The sequence below is a fragment of the Malania oleifera genome, chromosome 5 (genome assembly GCF_029873635.1).
Source record: "Malania oleifera isolate guangnan ecotype guangnan chromosome 5, ASM2987363v1, whole genome shotgun sequence".
NCBI classification, from domain to species: Eukaryota; Viridiplantae; Streptophyta; class Magnoliopsida; order Santalales; family Ximeniaceae; genus Malania; species Malania oleifera.
In genome coordinates, this window is record NC_080421.1 from 99,643,559 (window position 1) to 99,662,657 (window position 19,099).

Below are 19,099 nucleotides of genomic sequence, written 5' to 3' on the forward strand. Positions count from 1 at the left end.
TTTATACATAATCAACAAATTTATTTTGAGTTTTGCAAAAAGTGTATGGAAGAAATGAATATCAAACACGTAACTAATTCCCATATAATTCTAAATAATGATATTTGATATTTTACAAGAAGTATATATGGATCTTTAAAAATAAAAATAAAATTTATTTTATTGCTCAATCTCATGAGAACATGGAGGCTCTGATTGAACAGACCGACCAGAGAAACAAGTAAATGAACAAATAAAAATAATTCAACTAGTTAAATAGTGGAAGCGATTATACAAGGGGTTGCAGGGTTTGGGTGCTGGCCAGTGGCCATGGTGATTTCATGCCTTCAATAAACATGTTCATCTTCACCTTCGTGACGCCCTCGAGCCGAAGCCTCCCGCCCGGCAATATCGTAAATTGAATATCCCGCCCATGTAATGTCCCCGCGAATGCCGACTCCATATTCCTGTAACGCTCGATCAGAACGTACATTTCCTGTAGCGGTCGCCGTTCTGGTTGTAAACGCTGATGTGCATGACAATCTCCGACTCCGCGATTTGGTTGTGCTTTGGCATTATCGTCGCACCCGTGAGTGCCTGTGACGGTAGATTCAAATATCCCCGGCGGTGGCGGTGGCGGTATTCAGCTAGGGATGGTGTGTTGAAAGTGACGGAAAGATGAACAGAATATTCCTACAGAGGCAAGATGTGTGAGTTTTAAAAAAAATTAATATAATTCATTTATTTAGTATTAGTGCGAAAATTACACTTGATTCCCAATCAATATAAAAAACAAATCTCAGGTATCTACAACAATCACAACAACATAAATATAAATATTCACGTGCGGAAATATAAAGAATGTAGGGATAGAGAGAATGACACCTTCATTTACAAGTTTTGACTATACTTGCCTACTTCCTTGCCTCAAGAGAATCACTTGAGGATTTTCATTATATATCTTGTTCCTTTAAATCAGGGCGGAGCTGGCACTACAATCTCTCCTTATAGGTGGAAACCGCTCTCTAAGCGATATATCATCACTCGGTACGGTTCAAACATGTAATCCCTCCTTATAGGTGGAGATACCTCTCCAAGTGATATACTCTCACTTGGCACGGTTCAAAACCCAAACCACAAAAAAATGAATGGAAATAAGGTTTGTGTATAATGGGTGCTCCTTCAAGAGCTAATAAGTACAAATACAAATCTTTCTAATGCGCACTCAAATAATTTGAAGTTGAAGCTTAATAGAGTATGAAAATGATTTTCTCAAAATAGACTTTTGAAATATAAAAAAATTGATGTAATAAATGTGAGTGTAAAAGATGCTCAAGGCTTCCAAGAGTACTTCAAAATATTTTTTCCAAAGTGTTTTCAAAACAAGAGTAGGAGAATTTTGAAAATGATGTGCAAAATGAGTTTCAAATATGTTCAAGAAATAAAAAATATTCAAATATGCTCTTAGGATGATCAAAAGCCTTTGTCCAAGTATTTAAACTTGGTATTTATAGGCAAAGGCAAGATTTAGCCGTTATATGACTGTTGGGATTTTAAAATATATTTTATCTTCGAAAATATAGTTGTTTTCTTACCGTTATTGGTGAAACTTGAGAGATCCGATCAATTGAACTGAGGTTCAGTCGATTGAACCCAAGGCGATTTCCCACATCCGCGAGATTCGGTTGACTAATCAATGATCTGGTTGACTAGATCATAAAATGATGAACTTCGGTCGACTGGACTTAACATCCGATCGACTGAATCTGAATTTTCTGTTGTGGACACCTTTCAGTATTTCGAGCATAACTTTTTTCTAAAAAAACTTCAAATGGGAAGTTCTTAGTATTAAAAAAAAAAAATCTAAAAGAAAATCCTAAAACTTTGTTATTGAACAGTTTTTAAGATAAGAACTGATTTATCGAGACAATGACTCGCCAATGCGGCGGCAAAAACATTAAGGGAATTTTCTGCTGCGGACACCTTCCAATATTTTGGGTATTAATTTATCTAAAAAATTCCAAATGGGATGTTCTTGGTATCACAAGAAAGATAAGAGAAAGTCCCACAACTTTAATGTTGAACATATTTTAAGATGAGAACTTATTGATTGAGAAAATTGCTCATCAATGAAATGTCAAAAACATGAAGGGGGTTTTGAAAATCTTGTTTTGAGGTTTTTCATTCCAAAAATGATTTTTACACTTGAAATAATTTTTGCACATTTGTAAAATGATTTTCAAAACTTTGAAATAATTTTTACATATCTCTTAATAATGATTTTCTGTAGTGACCCAAAGAATAATAACATTTTTAAATATTAAGAGGGAGAGAATAGAAACAGAAACAGAAGGAGGCCGTAGACTTCGTCGACGAACGCGGACATTGCATTTTGGAGATAATATTAAATAATCATAATTTCAGAGAATTTGCCCAGCTTCGTCGACGAACACAGGGTCTCGTCGACGAAGGTCTTTGGAATTTCGTCGATGAACATAGGGCTTCGTCGATGAGAAAATACCGAGAGATGGTTAGGGTTGCTCTAAATTTCATCGACGAACATAGGGCTTCGTCGACGAATTTTATGAAGGGCTCGTCGACGAACCTGGCCCTATAAATAGCTAAAAATCAGGATATTTCTCATTTTCCACCGCGCCTCTCTCTCTCCTACGACTCTCTCTCCCTTCTCTCTTCATTTTTGGCCCCACCAGTCACCGGATCGACAATCCGAAGCTACTACTACGCTCCTAGCGGAGTTCTTTGCAAGGCTGTCAGAGCGGATCGTCAGGAAATCAAAGTTGGATTTCATCACAAATTTAGGGTAAGGACTTTTATCCAGTTTTGACTTCTTGTCAGTTATAGGAAATGATGTAGGTAGAAAAATACTGATGTTTAGTTCTGACAAATATTATTTTCAGGGTGTTGTATAGAAGGCCCTGCGGGTGTTAAGCTTGTATTCCCTAAAGGCTTTTCAGTAGTCAGGTAAGGGAAATGTGCTATGCTAGGAAATTTTGAAATATAATACAGTGTATTTATTTACGAAAATTATGTATTAAACTATGGTGTGGCTTGTGAACATGTATGTAGTACGGGGATATGTTTTACGAATTGTAGTTTCATGATTTTTATGAATTTCAGTACCATGATTTTACGGATTTAAGTACTATGATTATGTGAACTTCAGTATCATGATTTTATGGATTTTAGTACCATGATTATACGAATTCTAGTATTACAAATATGCAGTTTCATGTTATGATTATTCAGATTTCAGTACGTTATGCAACATCATGATTATTATGATTATTTCAGAATCATGGTAAACAAATAGATATGTATAGAAATATATTATATGATATCAGACCTTGTTGGACTTGCAGCTACAGAGCACGGTACCATTGCTATAGATACTATGTTACTTTATGAGTGCAACCACCTATTCAGATAATACGTGGTAAGGTCGACTACCTAGACCCTTGAAGAGGTTAGGCTCCCCATCCAGATATGGGTTGAGGTGGGCAGGTCGACTGACGGAGTTTAGTGATTTATTCCTGGTTGGCCAGTTAGGATAAATCTAGCCTACGGGCCACACAACCTCGTCATGAGGGGCATGTCATGACACAGATAGCCACAGAAAACAGTTTCAGTTACTATTATTTACGTATTGATTTACAGAAACGGGGATCCTACTATATACACTAGAAGTATTTTGAATTATAACCATAATACTGATATGTTAAGCAATAGGGAAAAGGGGTGGTGTACTTTATTATTTGTGTTGTACTTTTGTACTCAGTTATTCATGTTTATATGAAACAGATTTCATGATATATAGTAGCTCATTTGCCACACACTAGTAATAGCATATTTCTTCTTACTGAGCATTGGTTCATCACAGTGTTGAAACATTTTTCACGTGATCCAGGCAGGCGAGCAGATCAGGCTCGCAAATAGAGGGGCGTTTGTAGTACCCTGTCAGCAAAGTGAGTATGTTTTGGGAGGATTTTTGTATTACCCTAACTAGTTGAGGGTGTTTTGGGAAATTCAGATATATGTGTATATGGGGAAAACATGTAGTACTCTGGTATTGAGTGATATTGGTTTTTGTATTGTATATAATGGTTTATGGTTATGTTTGTATGATTTCTGCTTCCTGTTGCTTAGGTTAATACTATGGTATCAGAGTATGTTATTTTCCATTTAAAAAAAAAAAAAAACCCATTTAATTAAGCAGGTCGTTACATTTTTCATAAAATATAGAGTGCCCAAGTTTCAACTAATTAAGGTCACCTATGAGAGCTTCACATTAAATCAAAGAGTCATGCATGTACAATTGAAACTTAAATACATTACAACTCAAATCCAAATTCACCTAAATCCAAATTTAAGACACCAAATTTATATTTCCACATCAGAAAAAAGAAAAGCCTCGAACAAATAGGGTTAGTATATTTGAAGGTTCAAAAACGATATACTTGGTTTCATTTTCTTAATGTTGAATGAGTCTCAAGACTCTCAATTGACCCTAAAAATATTAAAGCCATTCAACAATAATCTCCTCCAAAACATCTAGGTACCGCTTGAAAACAAAACAAAACAAAACAAAATAAGAAAATAAATATTTATTATTATATTTTTTCTCTACATCAAATAGGATTAAAAATAAATATTTATTGATATAATATTAAAAATTAGGAAAAATTAAGTATTAATCCTGTGCCAAATCAAAATTTTTTTTAGTGATCTTGCCATATATTCATTGTATAATTTTTTCATTCTATTCCATTCCTACATAACAAAATATTACCTAATAAGTCACTTACAAAACTATTTCATCACATTAATTTGTAGAGTGACTAGTCATAAAATAAAATATTCACAATATAGAAAACCAATGCATTTGTGAAGGACAAAAAGTTCCTCCTCTTGACTCCTTAAATCTCTTTGCAGTCTCTGTTCTTTTTATCATGGTTCTAAATAATGGTTGTAACCATTATGTAATGCCTTTTTGGGTCCCTGATACCATTAGAGGCGCAAAATCGATGAGAAGAAAAATTTTACCTATACCAGTTGTTGTAGATTACAACTATTATTTTATTTTATTAATTAATTTATCACACATAATAGTAATGATTAAAAGCTTACAACGTGCTAAGTAACATCAACAAAATTTAGACATTACACACATTTCTTGTTAGATGACATCCGCTACTCTCACTTTCCACTACACCTGTTACCGTTATGTTAAAACCTATATATTCTTTGATGCATAATAGCAAAACATTTTTTTTTTTCACTCATAAGTTGGACTTTAGTGACCTCAAAATTTTAGGTTCAATTCTTCACTTGTGGTTTGCCTACTAAATTAGTAGGAATGCTTGAATTAACAAGTGATATATTTTCATCCCCTGGTTTGATGCCACAATTAACAAGTGATAATATTTTCATCCCCTGGTTTGATGCCCCCTAAGTGGGTCCAAAAAGTTTGCTCAGGTTGAAGTTCCAAGTTATAATAATAATTTTTAAAAAAAAAAGCAGAACATTTTTTTAGATTTAAAAAAAAAAAAAAAAAAGCTTATAGCCGTACAAAAGAAAAAAGAAAAAGAAGAAAAAGCATTCGACATTGAATGATGCCAGTTATGTCAAGTTGCTGGTTTAAAGAAATTTTGGCCTTCTAGTTTTGTTCTTTTGTCCAGTCATTGACCTACAAATCTCTTTCATAATGTTAAAAGAAAAAGTTCTTTAGCAATTTGAGTTCTGTCTGGATCATTGTACCTGTGATTTGCATCTAACAGTACTTTCACATTTTTTTTTCCTCCTCTAAGTAATTTTCCCTCTATATCCTTGACATCCAAACACGGACTTATTTTTGTTTTTCTTCCGTCTCTCCTTTCCCTTTCCTCCTGAGTTCCAAACATAACCTCAGGGAAAAAACATGGAGGAAATCATGAAAACGCGAAAACTAATTTCTGGGTAAACATATACAGTAAACAGCAACCACAACCCGTGGCCATGTGATCTAATCAGGAAATTAAAGAATAAAAACCCATTCAGTTGTTCAGAACTACAAAAACAAAACAATGCTCATAGCTCAGAAGGTGGCATGTTCATTTTTTGCTTGGGAACTTCCATTGTATCTAAAGAATTGGACTCTGCCATTTCAACATATATATATATATATACAGGTAACAACTCAATTTTATGTATGCACTGCGCCAAAATTGTAGTTATTTGATAGAGCAAGACTAATAAAGTAGTTTCTTCATCTCAATTTCAGTACAATTTATCACGCAAAATATAGCAAGAGCAGTACTTAATTGAATAGAAAAATAAACATTATTCAAGAAATTGAAAGAACAACATCTAGATGGTGCTTCAGTTGCAATCTAGTTGATGAAGGCAACAAGAATAGGATCTAGTAAATTGAGTAATTCTCACTAACACCTGGCCAGATATTCTTATAGATAGCCATTGCAACTGGAAGAATACCCATTAGCGCAATCTGAAGCTGCTCTGAGCTGCTTATTCTGATGGAGATCTGCCCACTGAGCTTGTTATTCAGTGCTGCACGAACAGCCATCTTAGAGCTCCTTCCAATGGAGAACTGAGACTGGAGGTTGGCCCCAAGTGCCAAATCCCCTCTCCACTTCACCAGAGACAGGCCCAATGTGGATTGGTCCTGGCCAATTGGGTAATCAGGTTCTCTGAGCCGTACTTCCAGGTTGGCTCCATAAGCCGCATCACCCTGAGATCGGACAGTCCCAGCACTACCAACCAAAATCAGGCGCTTTCCAAGTGCAATCTGATCCTCAATTTTAACCCCAGGAGCAATATTTTCACCCAAGAATGTAACAGAGACTCCAGCAGCTGTTTTGTTCTTTTTCCAACTATTGAATTTGGTTTCACCTCTGAGGATGTAAGCGAGTTGCTTGCCGATATTTTGGATATCAAAGCCCACCATACTTGAACCATTCTCCCCATGCTTGGCGGAAACTGAAGAATCCAAATGGATGTTAAACTCTTTCTTATCCTTGGTGATTTGTACAGCAACCGCTGCAGGAAACCGACCCACAATGGCTAGAGCCTGCTCAAGGTTGACACCATCATACCCACAATCATGGTCCCAACCATGGGTGTCCAAAACAGGCCTCGCCAGAAACTGTGAAGTTGGCTCTAAGAACCGGTATCTGTAAGCTGGATTATCACCATCAAAGGAAGGTGGGAGGACCATATCAGGCAATGGAACTGGCACAGCTGCTGGACCTCCATTTTCCTGATCGATATCTTCCCCCATGTAACCATAATCGTCAGCACCAACAACATTATTACCTTTCTTCTTCATCTCCCTCATTCTTCTCAACTCTTCTCTCCACTGCTTCTTTTGAAGGAGTTTCACTCGATAATCATACTCCTCAAAGTATGCCTTTCTCTGTTCTTTACTAAGCTTAGCAATCTGAGATTTCTTTAAAGGCTTAAATGGTGGTAGCTGGTCATACTCGTCTTCATCATCCTCTTGTTCAGTATCAGACAAATCATCCAAGTCAATATCAGAGTCACCATTCTCACCACCCTGATCAGCTGAGAGTTTTGGGTGTGAACGAGACTGCAACAACCAAGATAACAAATATGGCAGCGGAGGAGAACGAACACGGAATCCAAAGAGCTTACGGTGGTCAAACGGATCTTGAGCTTTTGATAGAGAACTCACTTCCGATAAGATCTTCATAGAGTAGCACAATAGCAGTAATTGTGGTCTCCAACATTGGCCATTGGGGAGGACCTTTTGGCCCTCTCTGTTCTTTCGACAGGAAGGATGGTTCTCAACAAGAGTAACTGGATTCATCAAACCTGGATTCATTAACCGCAGATCACCAACAGCTTGTCCTATTGACCGTTGAACAGCATGGGATCGTTGAGCAACGAACGCCTCATAACTCATGGGAGAGCCAGATGGTCCATCTGGCGGTGCAGATGCAGCATGAGTAAGAGTGACAATGGCACTTCGCCAGATGGAGGAACCAAGAGAACTAGTGATTGTCCTTAACAACGGAAGTTCATTAAGATCTCTAGTCTGGGTGTCCATGCGATCCACGTAGAGCACAATATCTGGGGGAGAACTCTTTGTGCTCTTCTTTATGGAAGATAAGACTTTGCGATTGAAACCTTGTTCCATTATGGAAGACCTGAGACCTGGCGAGTCAAAAACCCTAATCTCAACGCCTTCCGCTTTTCCAACAATCTCTTTCACAGCAGTTGTGGCAGGCTCAAATGTGCCAACTAGAGACCTCTCTTCACCAAAAATAGAATTTATTGTAGCACTCTTCCCCACTCCAGATTTACCGAGAACAAGGATGTTCAAGGAAAAGTTAAAATTATCATTTCCCTCTGCTTCAAGCTGTAGAGCTGTCCTCTTTGCAGCATCAACGCTAAATGATTGACTGGTTTGCCTCCCTGCAGCAAGTGCCAACCGATATAGTACCTGCTGTGCTATGGAATCTTCAGCTGAGTAGCCTAGTCGCTGAACAAGCCTCAAAAACTTCACCCGTATTTGCTGTATCTTTTCGAGCTTCTTCTTTTCTTCTTCGGTAAGGTTGTTCTCTGCCTCTCCCCCAACCATGAGATTGGAATTGGAGGAAGTAAAAAGGTTGGAACGGTTTGGTTGGGAAACAGGTCTCAGAGACTGGAGCGAGGATCCCAAACCAGCCGGACGCTCAAGTGAGAAAATCCTGGCTCCATCTTGAGAGGTGATTGTAATATTGCCAGAGTCTGAGGTACTACTGGTTGCTGCCTTCAACAGAGCAGCCAATGCATTAGAATCAAATAGCTCCTTCCCGTCTCCTTCTTCATCAGTATCTGCTTCCTCATCTGAGTCTGTGACAATCTGACCATCCATCCTCTGCGAGTGTTCATGATAACTCTCCACACCAGTGTGGGAACCAGTTCCTGTTCCACGTTCCAACTCCTCCAAGAATTGTTTGGCAGCTTCTGAGCTTTCAAAGATCATGCCTTCAGTCTCCCCATCTGTCACTGAGCCTTCAGTGTCACCTTCATCTGGATAATGATTTGCTTTAGCTTCACTTTCCAGCGTCAATTCTTGGTTTAGCATTGAACTCAGCTCAGCAGACTCAAGTGGTTGCATGTTGCGCGAGTCTCCATCTTCTAAATCATCACCGGGAGCCCTTACAAGGGAATGATCTTTATCAGTGCAAGCGTCCATTTTAACGCCAGTCTGGTCATCTTTCACCACAGCATTAACTACAATAGCTTCACCATCAAAATTTTCATCAGCTTTCTCTTGGCAGGGTGCCATTGCAGCAGCCTCAACATTAAAGTTGCTTGCAGATTGAACACTCTTCTCAAAGCCCGTATGTACCTCAACATGCTCGGAATCAAGAAGTTCTTCAGCATCACAGCTAGTCTTGTCAAATCCGTTATCCAAAGGTACACTTCCATCAACGAGTACCCCCATCCCTTCTGCTTCAAAATCCTTACTTCCTTCAGCATCCCCAACATCAGAACTCAACGGGTCAACATGTATGGCATCCACAACAGAGTCTCCTCCATTCTCAGAATTCACACCACTAACTTCCACCAACTTATTATCTGCTGGTTCTAAGGAAAGAGAACTAATTTCAGCAGTTCCATCATCTGTAACTGAGCTCCCTTCAACCATTTCGGAGGGCTGCATATAGCCGTCTGAAACCTCAACTTTCTGCTCTTCCAAAGAACCCTCGTCCTTCAATTCAATCCCTTCTACCTCTGGCTTTTCGGGCACCAGGACTTCTTCAATCTCAGTGTTCACACCCTCTATCGACTTTTTCAGATTCTCAAGTGCCTTATCCCTATCACCATCCCCTAAAGCCTCAACCTCAGTCTCCTCGGTAACACCAACAGCATTTTCATCCAACACTCCACCCAAATTCGCGTTTTCGCCCAAAACCACTGCCCCAATCTCAGGATTTTCAACAACAGAAGACTCCTTCGCCACCAAATCTCCATCTTCTTCTACTTCTTCACCCTCAGAAAGCCCACCTTTAGGCGACTTCACAACACTGTCACCATCATCATCAGAAGAAACCTTCGCAATAGGCATTAACGCCTCCGGGGCCGAACCCATAAAGGATTCAACGAAAGAGGAATCGATATCTTCCATGTCCATGGCTTTTTCTAGGGTTTCTTCATCTGGGTCACCGACAACCGGCCTCTCCGACGCCGTTTCGAAGCCCTCATCCCCACTCACAAAACCCTCTTCACTGCTACTACTGCTCACACTACCTTTACTACTAGTCTTACCGTTTATCTTTAAATCATTGGTTTTGACATCATTTTCGTCATCAGAATCAAAAGAAACAGGAGCTCTGATGGGATAAGAGAGAGAAGAAGGGGAAGAACCTGACGAGTTGGAGCGGTGAAACGACGTAACTTCGGTTGCGGAAAGAGGGACAGCGGGCTTGGACTCCATGGATTCAAGCGCTTGTTTTGTACCAAAAAGGAGAACAGAGACACAGATATACAGCGAGAGAGAGAGAGAGAGAGAGAGAGAGAGAGAGAGAATTGAAATGAGGTTTTGGGTGAATGATTGATGCTTTAGGGTTTTGGTGGATTGAGTTTGGGATACGAAATTGAGGAGGGCCACAGACACAACAAAGCGCCGTGCTGCTCTAGAGAGCCTGAGGAACTGATAAGGTTATCACTGTCCAGTTCTCCTCCTTTCGCTGCCGCACGGGAAACTCTGGCTTCTGTGCTGTGGTTTTTAACCACGCCAAATGACAAAACTACCCTCTCCTGTCCCATTCTATTTGGCACTATTGATATTTTCCTTTTTTTGGTTTCACAAATTTTAATGGCTTTAGACCTTGAGGCCAATTTGATATTCTTCTTTTTTCTTTTCACAATTTTTATGCGTCATTTAGAACTTTAAAAGTATTTTTTAAAAAAAAATTAAAGAATTTATATTTTTCATATTTAGTTACCAAAAAAAATAAAAAATATATTAAAATCACAAATTGAGATTTTAATTTTATACATCATTAATATTTGATTTTTCTCAATTTTTAATCATATAAAGACAAACTTTCATTTTTAATAGAACTTAATATACAAGGAAAATATAATAGAAAATGAGTTTCTTCCATATTTTCCTTTTTTTTCTTTTTTTCAAGTAAAATCTTTGATTCAAATGGATCATTAATGACTTTCGGCCTTAGAGCTACCTTGTGTTCCTAGGGTTAAAAACGATTAGTTATTCATAAGTAGCTTGATCATTCAATTCAATAAGAAATTATTTGGATTTGTTTATTTACGTCGGAGAGCAATTGTCAAATATATTTTTATACACAAGCCAAGTGTAAGTAAGGTTAAATTCAATTTGTATAATCTCGAAAATAATTTATTTATAGGCTGGTTTTAAAAGTTTATTAGTAATAAAGAAGAATGTTAATCTACAACTCACTTAAAATGAGCTTTTTTGGTTTTCATTCTTTACTATTTCTCCAATTCTTACATTTTCAATTTAACAAATTCAACATTGATCTCTTACTTCTAGTACCAAGGATAGAATGGCAAGAACTCATTCGGCAAACATTCATCCTCAAAAATTGTTTTGTTGTCAATATATAGAAAAGCATCAACATGATAACATTGACAAACAACTCTATATTTATATTTATTATGTTCATTTTATAAATTTATAAAATATGCTTACCTTTAAAACAAAGTACCCAAAGCTCGACATGAACTTGGTTAATACTTTAATATAAAAGTCTAAATAAGTATACTAAATTTAATTTGTTATAAAATATGCAGAAAATAAAATAGAGACGAGACATAAATTTTATGTAATTCGTGACTTACTCTAAAAATGAGTAGCTTGAAAGTTATCTCAAGTATATGAATTTAGTTGTGTAATAATTAGTCTAAGAACCAGATCGTCTCTTCGAAGATTGCAGTTTAGTTCTAAAATTTGTGTAAACCCAAAAGAAAATAAGAAAAGAAAGTTTTACTGAACACAATTCAGATTTGATTTTGTGGATTTTTGAGATTTTTGTAACAAAACTTAAACCCTAACTAAAAATTAAACATGTATAAAATAACTAAATGAACACTAGAGTAATGAAGCAAATAGCCCTGCAATCATTTAACTAACTAAAGACCGATTAAGTTAAACAATAGATAAAATCTACTAAATAAAAATACCAAATTTCATACTGGGATCAGACGAGATAAGCAGAATAAAAACACCAACTTAATTAATAAAACACCCAAGAAAATTGTTTAAATCCTAAAACAATACTTCAATAAGAAAAAACAAAACAACTTAGCAATCCCCAACAAACTTAAGAGCATCAACTATTTTAATGCAAGAAATAAAAAAATAATCTGGAAGTAATAATATTCAAAAAATTAAAATTAAAAATTTTGAAATAACTTAAAGAAAGAGAAGAGAGATGAGAGTTGAGGGATGATAGAAGAGAGAGAAAGAGAGAAGAGAAGAGTATGAGAGAGAGAGTAGGGAAATCTACCCGCTCATACAAGTAGTTTCCCTCTACCCTAATACGTTATGTAGCCTACTGCTACATTTGATACTAACCAAGGCACTCGCCTTTCTTAACGAGCTCTTGGGCGAAGAGTTTATCCCGTCTAAACGTAACATGTTCTACAAGTATAAATAATGATACTATCATAATACATTATTTTGTCTATTATTATTCTGTAATTTTCATCTGTTCATGTTCTCAGCTTTAACATTATATAACATTTCACTTTACATTACTCTTTCCTATTTCACATCGTTCACATTTCACATTTCATTTCCATTTTATCCATTTGCATTTCATTTTCATTTCATTCCATAATATACCTAGCATTTTTCAGCTGTTTTTGTGTTAGTCCCAACATCTTTCAATTGTTTTTGTATTAGTCCACATATAAATGCGCTAGTCTGCTACCCAACATTTTTCAACTGTTTTTGTCTAACATCTTTCAGCTATTTTTGTTTCCATGATTGCATTAACACTCACATGCAACATATTTCATATATCATTAATTTTCATATTCAGTTCATTTCCTATATATCATGCATCTCATACATATAACAAAATTACACACAGAATTCTATTTTACTCACGCCACACTATTTATAGTAAAATTTATATATATATTTCCTGTAAAAGAAGTCAACTTACATTTAACATTTATATACTGAGAATATACCTTTCCCTTTTACATTGTTATCTTGAAAATATTATTCACTTACATCAGTTCATTTTCACATATATATATCTAAATAAACAGTTCTAAGCTTAGAAAATGTAATTTAAACGGTTGACATTTTAAATCCATACAAAAACATATACACGTATATTCATAACATATTTTATTTTCTAATTAATTCATAAAAATCTAATTTAATATATATTCCCCCTTACCTGATTTCTTGAACTACACTAATAGGGATCCCGAAAAAATACCTACGGCGCTCACCCAAACCCTAAATCAAAAATCCTATTTCCATTAAATTAATTCTAAATAAATACTATTTTAATATTTTCTAAGCCCATAAATTTCAAATAAATAATTATACTCTCAAATATAACCAATTTACTTAATTCCTCAAATCCCACTCTCACTTTGGAGTGGTGTTTAGGATACTCAAATTGAAAATTTACTTCGACCAAAATGACGACGATTGAGACTAGGACCCCGTGGTGGTGCCTGATTATCGATTTAGCTGAAAATTTAAGAAGAAATTGAGTAAAAAGTGAGGGTTTATCTTTTCCCAGGAGTGGTGTCTATGTTGTTTCCACGACACATCCGCTTTAGTAAAAATGTCGGTGACGGAGATAGGAACCCAACAGTATATTCGATTTTACGATCGACCAAATATTCATCAAAAAATTTTAGAGAGAGAGAGGTGGGCGTGGAGGACTGAGAGTTGGAGAGAGAGAAATGAAGGGCAGTACGTGAGATGGGAGCTTCTACATGCAATTGAAATTGGAATTGCAATTTCAATCCAATTTGGTTTTCTTTGAATTGCTTTCCCCCACCAACTAATATAATATCATTATATCTACTTTAACTTTTATATATATTATTATAAACTTAATTTCAAATTCATTTAATGCATTCTACTCGCACTTAATTATATTATATTAATATTATTACTTTATTATCTTATTTTAACCATTATAATATTATATTAATATTTTATATATATATATATATACTTATATATTCATCCTATTATTTATTTCATTAATTCAATTTAATAATAATAATTACTTAGTTAATAATATTAATTTTTTTTCTGGGTCTTTACAGCTGCCCTCCGGAAGACTCCAGCGCCTTTTTTTTTTTTTTTCTTCACGCATGGACAAGCCCGGTTCCACATGGACGTGGTCACGTCAAAGGTGAGCCCAGCTTCCGGTAATTTGAAGTCCACATGGCCCTCTGTTCCAGCCTTGGATAGCCAGCCCAGCTCACTGCACTTCGCCACTTCACGCACGGCTCCAACCAGCAGCGCATGCATGCACGAGCCCGGCTCTTGCATGACCTTCTCACGTTCACATGTCTTCATTTCAAAGGCCACACAACCCATTTTCAGCATAGCTCACGGATGCACACATGCACGACTTTGGTTCACTTGCGTGGCCTCATAAATTTTGTTTTCTTCAACATTAATTTCCAAAAAAAATTCCTACAATAATTAAATATAAAAATCCGTAAATTATTGAATAAAAACTCAAATATTATAAATCGAGCTCATTGTTAAAATATTTAACATAATTTGGTATTTAATTAAAATTATAATCTTTAATACATAAATTTAAACGCCTAATTACACAACTTTGATGCGTAATCAGTTCGTCTATGCCTACTCCACGAACGAATGAGATAAAAAACTTTACTATCTCGGGAGGAATTACAAGATGATTTGGAGCCGACCTTGTATAAAATATCTCTCTTCTCTTTATCTCTTTTACAAAGTATCTCTCTTTTCTTTATCTCTCCTCTACTCTTATCCTTACTATATATCTACTTCCTTCAAGCATGTAATGTATCTTTAAGCATGCAATGTGTGTGTTAAAATGAGAGAGAGAGGGTGCCTTTTATAGGACAATAAGGATGAAAATGAATTTATGGTGGTGGAAAAACGAAGGGGTGACAGCCATTAATCCCTTATGATCTTCATAACACTCCCCATTAGATGTCACCCATATATTAACTCCTTCTTTTAAGATGTCTTATTTTGATGATATGAACCAATTTCTTGAATATTATAGTAGGCAAAATTTTGGTGAACAAATCTGTTAGATTATCACCTGATCAAATTTTCTGAACATCTATATCATTATTCTTCTCGAGTTCATGTGTATAGAATAATTTTTGAGAGATTATAATTTGCTTGGATATAAGAAATCATTTATATGAGCCACACACATTCCCTACTAGATTCATGGATAGCTAGTATTTTAAAATGATTGGAGGATGTTGCTGTAATCGCTACTTTACTAATTTCCAAGATACAACTGTTTTTCCGTAAAGAAATACATATCTAGTTTGAGATTTAGCATTGTAAGAATAAGATAGATATCTAGAATCTGCATATCCTACTAATTGAGACTTGGAATCAAATGAGTAGAATAGACTCAAATCAGATATACCTCTCAAATAGCCTAGAATGTGCTTAGTTTCATTCTAGTGCGTCGAGTAGGAGCAGAACTATATCTTACCAGTAGATTTACAACAAATGCAATGTCGAGTCTTTTACAATTGGCCAGATACATTAGAGAGCCGACAACACTTAAATATGGTACTTCAGGACCAACTAATTCTTCCCCCTCATCATGAGGTTGAAATTTATCTTTTGCACCAACAAGCCTTTCACGCTTAACTTGCGGTTTAAGTTTATTAGTCGGTTACTATTATTTAAGGACATCAATATGTGCTAGAATATTTGCAGTAGGTATATGAGATTTTAATATGACCTTGGTATCTGCAAAAAGAATCCGGTAACTAATTAGCAATCCTTTGCAAATGTATGATCTTTGGAACTTCAAGTTCACTTTGATTTGTGTGGGAATCTAAATGAGATAAACTTACAGCATTCCATGTGATTTCATGTTGTGCTTCAGGCACTGATTTTATTCTCCCTAATGTAGGGAATACTTCTTCATCAAAATAACAATCTTGAAACCATGCTTTAAACAAATCACCTGTTAAAGGTTCAAGATATTTAATAATAGAAGGGGAATCAAAACCAACATAGATACCAAGCTTACGTTGACGATCCATTTTAGTTCTTTGAGGAGGGGCATTAGGAACATATACTGTACAACCAAAAGTTTTTATATAAGAAATATCAGGTTGTTGCTGCCCAGAAACTAATTGCATAGGTGAAAGTTTATTGTAAGCAGTTGGCCTTATATGATTAAACATGCAGCATGAATAATAGCATGTCTCCAAAAAAATAAAGGCAATTTGGTTCTCATAATCATAGGTCTAGCAATAAGTTGAAGTCTCTTAATAAAAGATTCAGTTAAACTATTTTGTGTATGGGTGTGAGCAATGAGATGTTCAACATTTATTCGAAGTGACATGCAATAGTTATCAAAAGTTTGGGATGTAAATTCACCAGCATGATCCAAACGAATTTATTTAATTGGATAATCGAGAAAATGAACTCGTAATCTAATCAGTTGAGAAAAAAGTCTAGAAAATGCAATATTACGAGTATAAAGTAGAGAAATATATGACCATCTAGTAGATGCATAAATTAAAACCATGGAATATCTAAATGGTCTAGATGGTGGATGTATTGATCCGCATATATCACCATGAATTCTCTGTGTAATAACCCCAAAAAGGGATATAGAAGATTAGTGGAGTGATTCCCAAAAATAATAATAATAATAATTAATTAATTAATTAAATTAAAAAGAAAAAGAAAAAAGGACAAAATAATAAAATAATATAATTAAATTTATTTTTATTTTATTAATAAAATTTATTATTATTATTATTATTATTATTATTATTATTATTATTATTATCCTGAAGCTTATAAGCTTCAGGATTTCATTCTTCTTCTTCATTCTAGAGACCTACGCAGTCTCTCTCTCTCTCTCTCCTCTCATTCTCTCTCCCTCTCTCCTTAGTTACGTGGCGAATTCTCGCCTAATCGAGAATCAGAAGATACCGTTGAACTCCATTCTCCACTACCATCATTTCTACCGAAGCGAATCGGTGGTAGGAGCAGCGTGGACGTATCTCTTAGGGTAAGCTGATTTCCCCTTTTTATTTAATTTCTTGCAAATTATAAGCCCGATTGATGAACATACACCACCATGATAATCTAGGGATGATTCTCTACAAGTCTAGCAGGATGAAATTCTCGTGGGGTCGTCGTGGGCAAAACCCCAAATTTGAGGTATGGGGGGTTATTAAGGGGCTTATTTTTAATTAATTAGGATTAATTTAGAAATGTTAAAATGTTGAGCATCTGGAGTTGAAGTAGAATTTTCGGAATTTAGGGTCCGGGTGAGCGCAGCAGGTGTAATTTTGGGACCCGCAGGAAAAATTCAGAAAATTAAGTGGGGGTGTCAAATATTGGTTTAAATGTTAATTTGGAGTACATAGGGTCTAGGAAAGGTTAGATAAGTAGTATTTTGGGGAAATGAATTAATTAATACGGGAAAAATGTAAATTGCAGGAGTTGAATTTCGGACGCCAAGGACGTAAGATTTTGGTCCTAACGAGACTCTCAGTAAGTCAGGTAAGTGAAATAAATTATAGTAGTATTTTTAGAATTATCGTTTGAATTAATATATGAAAATGAGCATATTGTATTTTGTCTGAAAATGATTATAATATAAATATTAGATAAATTGTGTGGCATGTGAGTAATATTAAATTGTGAATATTAAATGAAAATTGTGTGGTATATGACTTATATTGAAAAATGTGAAATATAAAGATAAGTAATTTCCGAGAAAATATTGATATGAGAATTATCGTTGTGATTAGTGGAAAATAATGGAATGTGGTATTTATATGTGAGTAGAAATGATTTGCATGAAAAATGAGATTTTGCGAATTACTGATATGAGAAATGTTGAAACACGTGAAAAACGATATTTATTATTATGAGATGATGAAATGTGCACGGAAAATGATGAGAACATTTATATTGAACTGAATTGAGATATACTTGTAACAACCTGCTATTTAACTGGGTATTTTTTTTTATATATACCATGATATTTAACATGCTCTGATACCATACTAGTTAAACCTAATTATTAACCTAAGTAGCGAGAAACATAAATCAAATAAACATATCCATATATAATTATATACAATACCAGAGCGCTAGAATGTATCCTCAAAATATACATATATATATATATATATGTTCCCAAAATATTCTTAACTGGTGAGAGTTATACAAAACACTCCCAAAAATATTCTCACTCTCTACTGACAAGGCGGTACTGTGGTCCCTCCATTTGCGAGCCTGGTCTGTTCGCCTACCTGGATCACCTAAAAAATGATTCAATACTAGGATGAACCAATGCTCAGTAAGACGAAATATGTTATTACTAGTGTGTGGCAAATGAGTTACAATATTATGAAAATCTGTTTCTATATAATCATGTATAACTGGATATGTAAATATAATATAAGTAATAAAATTCACCATCCTTTCCATGTTGCTTAACATAACCGTGTTATAGGTTACTATTCAAAATACTTCTATTATACATAAGCATGTTCTCTGTTTCTGTAAATTTATACATACGTAATAGTAACTTAAAACTTTCCCTGTGGATAACTGTGTGTCATGATTTAACCCCTCATGATAGGGTTGTACGGCCTGTAGGCGGGATCTACACTAGCTGGCTGACTAGTGTAAATCACTATACTCCATCGGTCTGATCTGCCCACTTCAACCCATATCTGATGGGGAGTTTGTCCACGTCAAGGGCCTAGGTGATCGACCTACTACCCCGTATTATCTAAATAGCTGGTTGCACTCATAACATAAATATCTGTAGCTACGGTACCGTGCTCTGCTGTATGGTTCAACAAGGTTTGATACTATATAATATAACTCTATATA

At 35.4% G+C, this 19,099-nt stretch overlaps 1 protein-coding gene across 1 annotated transcript; it reads right to left on the minus strand.

Annotated features, from left to right (window-relative positions):
• Window positions 1–6,176: 6,176 nt before the first annotated feature.
• Window positions 6,177–10,700, minus strand: LOC131156737 (translocase of chloroplast 159, chloroplastic). The gene has a single exon (XM_058110634.1). The coding sequence runs from the start codon at window positions 10,439–10,441 to the stop codon at window positions 6,395–6,397; it is 4,047 nt and encodes a 1,348-aa protein (XP_057966617.1). The 5' UTR covers window positions 10,442–10,700; the 3' UTR covers window positions 6,177–6,394.
• Between the last annotated feature and the right edge of the window lie 8,399 nt (window positions 10,701–19,099).